Source organism: Cydia splendana, chromosome 17 (genome assembly GCF_910591565.1).
Source record: "Cydia splendana chromosome 17, ilCydSple1.2, whole genome shotgun sequence".
Taxonomy (NCBI): Eukaryota; Metazoa; Arthropoda; class Insecta; order Lepidoptera; family Tortricidae; genus Cydia; species Cydia splendana.
The window spans coordinates 9,477,662-9,487,642 of NC_085976.1; the positions used below are offsets into that span (position 1 = coordinate 9,477,662).

Genomic DNA, 9,981 nt, shown 5'->3' on the forward strand with positions numbered 1-9,981 from the left:
AAGGCTTCGTCACACAGGCGCGTTTTCCGGGCGGAGCGTGAGCGTTTTACATATAAAACAAGTTTTACAAATACGCCCGGAAAACGCGCCTGTGTGACGGAACCTTTAAAATGTTGCGTTTCACTCGGTAGCAAAATTTGTTTGACCCTCGTGCCTTGAAACCCTTGCATTCGGCTAACAACAAATGTTGCCCCCTGATAATACAAATAACTATTGTCTACTTAGGAGTGTTGAGTCAACCTAAATCTTAGACTAACGTGAGACGAACTCTACACAACTTTCTTTCTTTAAAGTTGGAAGAACAATTTACGATACTATATGAGTAATATGAGTGACAGTAGAGTAGGCATGGTGTAATAAGTTAAACGTTTTGTTTCCAGTAACAATGGGGGAGCCGAAGGACCTTGACAAGCTACTGATAGAGCTAAAAGAATGGGTCGCCGCACAGCCTCACGTGCCTAAGGATATGGGTGAGTCAATTCCATCGATGTATTTTTGCGAAAAGCGGAAAAATTCACTAACTCGGACTAAACTCGGGGGAAATTTTGACTCCAATCTTGAAGGGATGAAGATATATTGTAATTAGAAAGGCGTGCGTGTCACCATATGGTTTCGTAAGCACAATGTGCATAAATAATATAATATCTACCTACTCTTATCATCGCTAGCCATCAATGCAGGTGTATCGTTTATCATTTATCATACAATGCGTTTAATCAACACATCAAAATACGAAACTACATACATATATTGATTCAATATTTTATATTTGTAGATAAGAACACTGAGAACTTTTTTAACCTACAATTTTCAAGGCACAGCTAATAGGTCAAGTAGATTGCGATTGATTAGTATGTATATTAAATGAATCATAATAGACATAGCACGAAGTCTGTGACTGTGAATAAAGAGCCACTGTTCTCTTGGTTGCACCCAAGAGAACAGTGGCTCTTTATTCATTGTTTTTTCGACTAATTTAATCAGTCGTCGATTGTTAGTCATGTAGTAGATAATAGAACATTAAATCGGTGCATCAGACGTAGCGTAGGCAAGAAATACAGATTTACGGCCTAAGCCGACAATGCCTCGTGCTCATGACTAGGTAGAATATCTGTTGAGCATTTAGTCCGAGGTCCCAAAAATACATAATTTGCGCAGCCAATGATTTATGAAACCGACCGTTGCTTTATTTTTACCTAGAGTCATATTTAGGAACTAGGGGACATGCTGGGATTAGCCTGGATTCCTCACGGTTTTTTCTTCGAAAAAAATTTTTCGTAAGTAAATGTTACTTACCTAAGTACCTATTACTTATCAAATATTTCATAGAGATCGGCAAAAACTCCTTCGCACGAGTATTTCATTACTAAGAAGAAATATCTCGCCTACTCTACTTTCATTTGGTTTCAATGTTTGTGCCTTAGCGTTGTTTTTGGGGCACCGCATGTATTGTTATAAGTATGCCTTAGTACATCTCATCTACATGTAGTTACATTCAATAAGTGAGAGCGAGAGAGTGAAACCTGGAATTGTCGAGGTATCGGAAACACTGAAACACTATTGTGTACTGTACTCGACACGGCACTTATGATATTCCAAACGTTATCGTTCGCAAACGAGTCTGAGGCTAAGGCGTACAAATAGTGGAGCCTATTTAGCACTGTGAAATCAAGATACAATTTTATATTTTTTTAGACATGTCCAGCAATAAAAAGTAATAAAAACGTATCGGTAATGTCGTTCCTAACAATGTTTCAGATGACAAGCTGCTCCGCCGTTTCCTGCACAGCTGTTACTACGACATGGAAAAGGCCCAGAAGGCCATCGAAAGCTTCACGAGTCTTCGGGCGTCGACGCCGGAGCTCTTTGTGAAACGGGACCCAATGTCGCCGCAAGTGCAGAATGCCCTAAAAATTGTGTAAGTCAATGTTGTTAATGTTAAACCCCATTTAGATTTATCAAGAACTAGCATGTGATTTTCTGATTTTCGTTACATTGCGGTATTTGGTCGATCGACTGAATTCATTGTCCTCTGTCTGTAGTTAGCAATGTATCGAATGAAATAGCATGAAAGTTCCCGCGTCATGTAAATGGGGCTTTATAGACCACGTGACGGAGCCGATAACCAAAAGAATTTAATCCACTGGTCCTGACATTAAGTCATTAAAATTGTTATAATTGATTGACTGGCGTCTGACATCAAGTAATAGCCTTAATAGAGTCATTAGGCGATGCCTATATTGCATGGTCTTGGTAATGAGTTTGTGTAACTGCAAACTGTAGGTTGAGTAATTTCGACGATGCCATTGTTGAGTTGGGTTAGTAGATTGTCTTGGTTCTTAGTTATTACCCTCTAATCAATATATATAATAAGTTTTTGGCAAAAATTTCATTTTTGGTACAAGCTTTTATCGCTGACTGTACTTTTCTTCCCACAGGCAACTATAATACTCATCGAGACAATTCTAAAAACCCCAAACACAATAAGGTTTCGTTGTTTTATCACATAGTTCCTATGGCCACCTCCGGTCTCCATCATCAGATCAGCTCGATGACACCATAATATTGCATTGTCACCCGACTTACGTATATATGCAAAATTTCAGCTCAATCAGAAACCGGGAAGTGGATCAAATTTAACTTGCAAGATTTGATTACAGACAACGGTCAGGTGAAAGTAAATAAAAGCTTGTAATAAAATAAATAAGTTTTTGGCAAAAATTTCATTTTTGGTACAAGCTTTTATCGCTGACTGTACTTTTCTTTCCACAGGCAACTAATGCTCATCGAGAAAATACCTAAATATATGTTAAAGTTTATCCTTTCATTACAACAACCACACAATTCTCATGTCAGCTCCCTGAGCGAAGCCGGGTACCTCAGCTAGTTCTCTATAAACATATCGAGGGATGGGCGGTCACACCCAATGTCGAGATATTTTGTCACTTAAATAAGAACTCTACGTATCGTCACATATATAGTTCTAATTTCAATAACCCTTATCGAGTCGGGCACGACTTATCGGGTTTGACCGCCGATCCCTCGATATTGAAAAGGTATAAAGCCCTTTTAAAATATTAAGACAATCCACAGAGACAAAACATCTACTTATCTAGATTAATTGCTTCTCACGGTCCTTATTCCTTTGTTTTTCCTTCCGTCTTGCAGTTTTCCATATTTATGGCAATTAAATAATCTTCACGTTTCATGTGACTCTTACAATGTTAATACCTATTATATTGGAGTTGACAAAGTTACGCGGAGTTCAAAGGTCACCTTTGTTTTCTTTATTGTATCTCAAGGTTTTTTCAAGTCATTTCCTGATGTGTTTTCCTCTTGTTGGCATCCCATCGGCATCTGTTATTAAACGTTTAGGATAATGCAATAGTCGCAATACCTACGCTTACAACTCTGACATTAGACTACAACATTCAAAACAAACATATATCTAGGTACTTATGATTGTGTTAATTGCAATTAAGTTATAAAGTATAAGATGTTTTAAAGTGTCATTCTATGGAACTTGCTAATTAACTATGTAAACAAACCGCCATATTGAAATAGTCTCTGAATGATGAATTTACTAGTGACTTTTGTTTACACAGTTAACAGGTTCCATCGAATGACACACCGCTAAACATATTATGAGATGCTCTCGCACTTGACAAAAGGAAACCTTAAAAGGTCTAATTTTTACTCTGACATGAAAAAAAATGTTTCGGGCCTATTATTATCATTAAGTCACAGTGCAGCTCAGGAGGATACCTATATCCAGCCTGCGACTGCGAAAGTGGAAATATGCATGACTCATTTCAGTATTCAGCGTGGAAAACCCAGATTCAATGAATTAACAATTTTTTTGGGTCTAGTGAGTGTATTAGTGACCTGAAATTGGCTCAAGTCCAGAACACTCTAAATGCCGACACCATAATTTGTACCACGCCACGTGGCGTAAACAGCGGATAAAAAGTAAAAGACGTTTCTTGTCGCTGTAAGCGATCTCTTCTAATCTAAACAACCTCTCCCGGTTCTTAAATTACGTATACCTCCAGTAAGCTGCAGAGATCCGGACCTTCCTGCATAGAAACTTGTTTGCAGCTATACTGTACCTATAAGACGCAACTTGTGTTTTTATACTGAACTAGACTAAATTTGCGTTTTTATCATTTCAGGAACCTAGGCCAGGTAAAGGCACCAGGCAACCGCAACCTTTTCATCTGGCAACTAAACGACCCTGGCCTCGAGAACTACGACTATCTGCAGGATGCCCGAATGTTCTTCCTTAGCACAGGTAATTTTCACTGAGGTGCGCGGCTGCAGCTCAATATCAATCTTCGTGCATTCCGAGTAATTCCGACTAGGGTTACGAGATCCAAATTTGGAATTTCCTGACAAAATTCCTGGTTTGCGAATATTTTTCCTGACGCTCACATCGGTGACAGGGGGCTAGCCGTAAGCGATATATGTATATGTATACTTATTGATACACTGATTAAAATTGATTTATTTTGGATTTATATGTAAGTAAATTTGAATAACGTACCTTTTTAGGTACATAATAAAAAGTCTGTTAATTCACAAAAATTCCTGACATTTTTGTATTCCGGCCGCATTCCTGACAAACGGCCAAAATTCCTGACATGTCAGGAAAATTCCTGACGTCTGGTGACCCTCGCCTAAATCCCTCGATTTATTTTGGGCCTTTTGGTAGCTCTAATTACCAACCATCCCCTTATTACCTAGGTGATAGAATTCAAAGTATCAAGCGGTTTTCAGAATTGAGCCACGAGCTCAATGGTTCAAAAGGAAGAATCTTGAGCGTTGAGGAAGTTTCAAGCGTGCTGTCTAGCGAAACATTGTTTTTTCAGTGAACCACAAATTACATTTATATCCTATCTAACTAATCGTTACGAGTAATTAAGTAGGTACTTCATTAATTAATTTATTATTTTTTACAGACGCCTGGCTGCTTGAGGAAGAGAATCTAGAAGAGCATGACATCGCCATCTTGGATGTTAAAGATATCACACTGAAGATCTTGACTAAGATAAACCTGTCTCTTGCGAAAAAACTGTCTAAATATCAGGAGGTAACTTTGAAACATTATAACGTATCCGAATAACTCAGAATGTCGGGTTATTACGAAAATCACCCCTAATTCCATTATATCTGTAGGTAGTCTATTTTCGGAATTAAGTACTCGATATTCTGAAGTTTGGAGTTAACAGTTCTGAAGTATTTGGAATTACCCGAATACACCTTATTATAATAATGATTACCGATGACCCTTGGCCTCCGGCCTCAGACACAAGACAGCGCCATTTCTCAGTCCAGGGGGGCGATTTTTGAATTTCGATCGCTCGATTTCGTCACTCGAAAATCGGTGGAAAACGGCGTAATGCTAATTTTTAAAATACGAGCGATAGAAATTTGGAATCGAGTGGTAATTGACCACTCGTTTTCAATTCTATTAGTAGAATTTAAAAATTCCTAGTAGTGGAGATATTATTGACCGAAATACACGAAATCGAGCGGTCGAAATTCAAAAATCGGCCCCCTGTGCGAGTTCTCGCCAATTGTTGACTCGGACGAAGTACATTCACCACACGGGATTGTTATTATACAATTTAGGGTTCTTGCTAAATTGGATTGGATTTTTATTTATGATTTATGTGTAAGTATTGAACAACCAATTTAGCTAGGACCCTACATGGCGTAACAATTTAACAATCGCGGAGCGTGATGGTACAATCATAAAGTATGTCAATAATTGTGTTATTTTTCGTTAAGCTTAGAATAAATTTAAAAGTGGAAAAATTACTGTCTTGGGTGAGTGGTTTTTTCCACTTTTAAATTTATTCTAAGCTTAATAGCATCGTTTGCAGACGTTTTTGCTTGTTAAAAATTAAAATTATTTTTCGTTATTCCAGGAAGCAATGCCGATCCGGCTAAAGCAGGTCCACGTGGTCAATGCGCCACCCTTCATCGACAAAGTGTTCTCAATCATGAAGCAATTCATGAACAGGGATATGAGCGAAATGGTAAGCATCGAGTTATCGCACGTTATTAAAATCAGAGGGCCTACGGCGAACACGACTTGTTGCCTCCCTGTCACACTTACTCGTACCAGCTAGTACGAATTTACAAGTGCGACAGAGAGGCAACACGTCGAACGTGGTTCACGGTAGGCCGTCTGCATCTACTCGTATATGTTACGTGTAGATATGTTACGTTCGTGTACGAGTATAAAGGGAGCATGCGTGGACTGTAGAGGGCAGCACCTGCTGGCGTGAAGCCAATGTCCAGTTTAATTTTGCGATTTAGGCCACAAGGGTGGCAAACCTATCAACAAGTAATGGAGAGTGCTAAAACTGTAGGAGAGCACCAAACTCGCTGAAAGCACACGAAGAAAAAAAACATAATAAATCTGTGGAAGATAAGTCAGTCGCCAAAACCAGCTCAAATCTTTAGTATTAACTAATTATACCGTTCCTGACTAGAAATCTTGTTAATTTCAGATCCACTTCCACGTGCCCAAGTCAGATACTCTATTCAAGTACTTCAGCCGCGACGAACTGCCGAAAGATTTCGGCGGTAACCTGGAATCCTTGGAGTACTACAACAATAGGCTGCATAACGTCCTGCTAAAACATAGGTTAGTACTTAGTACCATTACCTACGCATAATAACAACCGTAAGTGGGTCATTCCCTGACCTGACCCTTAATCTGTTAGAAATAATTAAAGAACCAACGCGAACAACATTAAACTCTGCCACTTGTATCGATCTAGTTTTTACTAACAATAGTTTGTACGATACTTTAATCAAAGACTACGGGCTATCTGATCACAAAAGCATCATTTGTAAATTTAAGTATCAGTCGTACAAGGACATAAACAGACTTAATAAACCTTATATAACTCATAAAAGAATCCATAATCTGAAAAACCAAACAGCCTTTAAAAATGAACTCGCAAAAATCAACTGGAGCCAAGTACTTACCTTTAATAATATAAACGATAACTACAATAATATTCTAGCCGATATTTTAAGGAAAATATTAAACGAAAAAATTCCTATCACACGCCTGACTGTGAAAAGGAAACCAAAAAAACCTGGCTTACCCAAGGTCTCAAAATATCTTGTAAAAATAAAAGATTACTAAAAATACATGCTTTTACATCTAATAGCTACGTCCTTACAACACATTATAAACTATATACAAACATCTTGAAAAAAAACAGTACTAAAATCAAAAAGATTAAACTACATAAATGAAATGCAAAAATCAACAAATAAAACGGCTACAATGTGGAAAATTATAAATAATCTAAAAAATTATGTGAAGGTGAAGAAAAACCTAAAAATTACAATCGCGTCACAGAATATTACAACAGAAAATCCTCACCATATAGCAAATACCTTTAATAATTTCTTTGCTTCAGTTTACCATAGTCAAGACCCTCACGATAACACTCCTGAAAGTCCTGAAGTCGCCCCACGCGGTCGTCCAGTTCGTACTCCAGTTACTACTTCTATGTTCTTGTATCCAGTGTCAGAGCTTGAGGTTTTTAAACTTATTCGCGGACTTAAAAATACACATAGCACAGGAATTGACGATATTCCTTCAACATTAGTTAGATTATGTGCCACTGAACTTGCAACACCACTGTGTATGCTAATTAATCAGTCTTTTAATGAAGGAGTGTTCCCACAGCAACTTAAGGTATCAATAATAAAACCTATACATAAAAAAGGTAGTACACTGGACACTATAATAACTATCGGCCCATAGCACTGTTACCCACCCTTTCTAAAATATTCGAAAAATGTATGTGTAACCGAGTCTACAAATTTCTGGATAAATATGAGGTACTGGACGACAAACAATATGGCTTTAGAAAAAATCGGTCAACTGCCCTTGCCCTAACCAACTACACACAGGAGATCATGGAAACCGTAAATGACAAACGCCTGGCCGTGGGATTACTCTTAGATCTTACAAAAGCATATGATAAAGTTTCACACGAGATATTGCTAAATAAGCTATACGGGTCAGGAATTAGAGGCATAGCTTATAACTGGTTTAAATCTTACCTGGAAAAGCGAACGCAGCTTGTTCAGATAGAGTACCTAAATCCATCTAGCCATCAATTAGAATCGGTTCGGTCTGAAATTACATAAATGAAAGGCTCAATCCCACAGGGTAGTGTTTTGGGCTGTCTTTTATTTCTGTTATATATAAATGACCTACCGAAAGAAATTGATGCCAAATGCACTTTATTCGCAGATGACGTCTCCCTCCTTTTTAATTTTGACAGAATCGAAAATTACAACGTAAAGCTAGCAGATACCTTAAATCATATTAATCAGTGGATGCGCGACCATAATCTCACAATAAACTCAAATAAAACCAAATTAATTCAATTTTATCCGTATCAAAGAACGCCATTACAACTAAAACTATCACTTAACGAAACAGACATTGAAGAAGTAGAACATTTCAAACTCTTAGGTATTACACTTGATAACCATATTAATTTTAAAACTCATATACTATGCACTAAAACCAAAATATCCCAGTTTCTGTTTGGACTTTTTATGCTTCGCAAAACTACAAACTTAGCAACAGCTCTAACCGCCTACTATGCCTTCGCTAATTCATGGTTACGATATGGGATCTTAACATGGGGTAATAGTACAGATGCACACGACTTATTCGTGATGCAAAAAAAATTCCGCTTAGCAGTTTTAGTTGCAGATGGAGCTTGGCACAGCTTACACAGTCACCAAAAATGAGACGCTAATAAAGTGGAATCTCTTGGGAATTTGCGAATATGTATGGCCAGGGGAATGACATTTTTGAAGAATGGACCCAAGGGACATCCGACAAGTTATTTTATTGGTTACTTACAGAATTCTCGAGTCAAACTGGCCGCGAATCCAACATGCCAATCGCTTACGCTCCGTAGGGATCGAAACGCAACTGTCACTGTCGCACTTATTTGGAAGTGACAGAGAGACACAAAGCGTTTCGTTGTCGTAGCGATAGCGATTGTCACTGGGTAGGCCGGCTGATTTGCACAGTCTGTGCTATGAAAATTGCAGAGTTAGCTTGGTCTAACTCTAGCGTTTCTTAGATTTGATTTGCAATGTTTTACAGTTATAGGTACCTATTTCCCTATTTTCCTCGCGTTGGTGGGGTAAAAAAAAACCGTTGTGTTTCACTGAGACTGTAAGCAAAGTTTGTTTATCCCACGTGCTTTCAAACCCTCGCAACTCTAAAGACTCCACTTTTCGAACCACTCGCTACACTCGTGGTTCAATATTAGAATCCTTCGCTTTCTCGAGTGTCAATAATAACACGAGAGGTTAAACAACAATGCTCCCTTCTTCTTCTTTGCTTGCTCTTTCGTTAGTATTTTCCTATACTATCCCTTTTATTTTTCATCACATCACAATGCAATGTCCATGTAGGTACTGCATATACCTATAAATAAAATAAAATAATCATTTAATTCAGGCATGGCCCTTATAAGTGTTAGTAACAGAGCTTAAATACTAATGTTAGAGTACAATTTTCATTAATGATTAACCTACCATGCAAAACAGTATATATACCTACTTAGATCTAGGATAATACAATACCGGGTGAGCCATACACTTTGATGAAATAAAACAAATTTTCTCCTTTTTTTAAATTTAAAATTTTGACTAGAATCACGAGTTGTATGTGAATATTAAAACATTAATAATACATATATGCACTGCGCGATAGTTTTTTTTGTAAATTTGAATAACACTTGTCTGTTCTCATTACAGGGAAATTTTGAGCAAGGACGACCTTTGGAGAGCGCCCGAGAAGAAATCCAAGAAATCTAAAGGTTCTAAGAAAGAATTAGTCGCCGACGTCCCAGAAGTGGATTCATTCCGGTCTCTTGCCATAGACTAAAAAGACAAAACATAGAGTCTGTATCCGTC

The 9,981-nt window shown here is 37.8% G+C and overlaps 1 protein-coding gene across 1 annotated transcript; it reads left to right on the top strand.

Annotated features, from left to right (window-relative positions):
- Positions 1-380: 380 nt before the first annotated feature.
- Positions 381-9,981, top strand: LOC134798717 (alpha-tocopherol transfer protein-like). Its single transcript, XM_063771101.1, has 7 exons — positions 381-470; positions 1,759-1,918; positions 4,173-4,291; positions 4,959-5,089; positions 5,931-6,041; positions 6,519-6,655; positions 9,823-9,981. Exons 1-7 carry the CDS (start codon positions 386-388, stop codon positions 9,950-9,952), a joined length of 873 nt encoding a protein of 290 aa, XP_063627171.1. The 5' UTR covers positions 381-385; the 3' UTR covers positions 9,953-9,981.

Coding starts and splice junctions, on each gene's coding strand:
- LOC134798717 (XM_063771101.1), top strand. CDS start 386: ATGGGGGAGCCGAAGGACCTTGACAAGCTACTGATAGAGCTAAAAGAA. Junction 471..1,758: donor TCACGTGCCTAAGGATATGG/GTGAGTCAATTC, acceptor ACAATGTTTCAG/ATGACAAGCTGCTCCGCCGT. Junction 6,042..6,518: donor ACAGGGATATGAGCGAAATG/GTAAGCATCGAG, acceptor TGTTAATTTCAG/ATCCACTTCCACGTGCCCAA.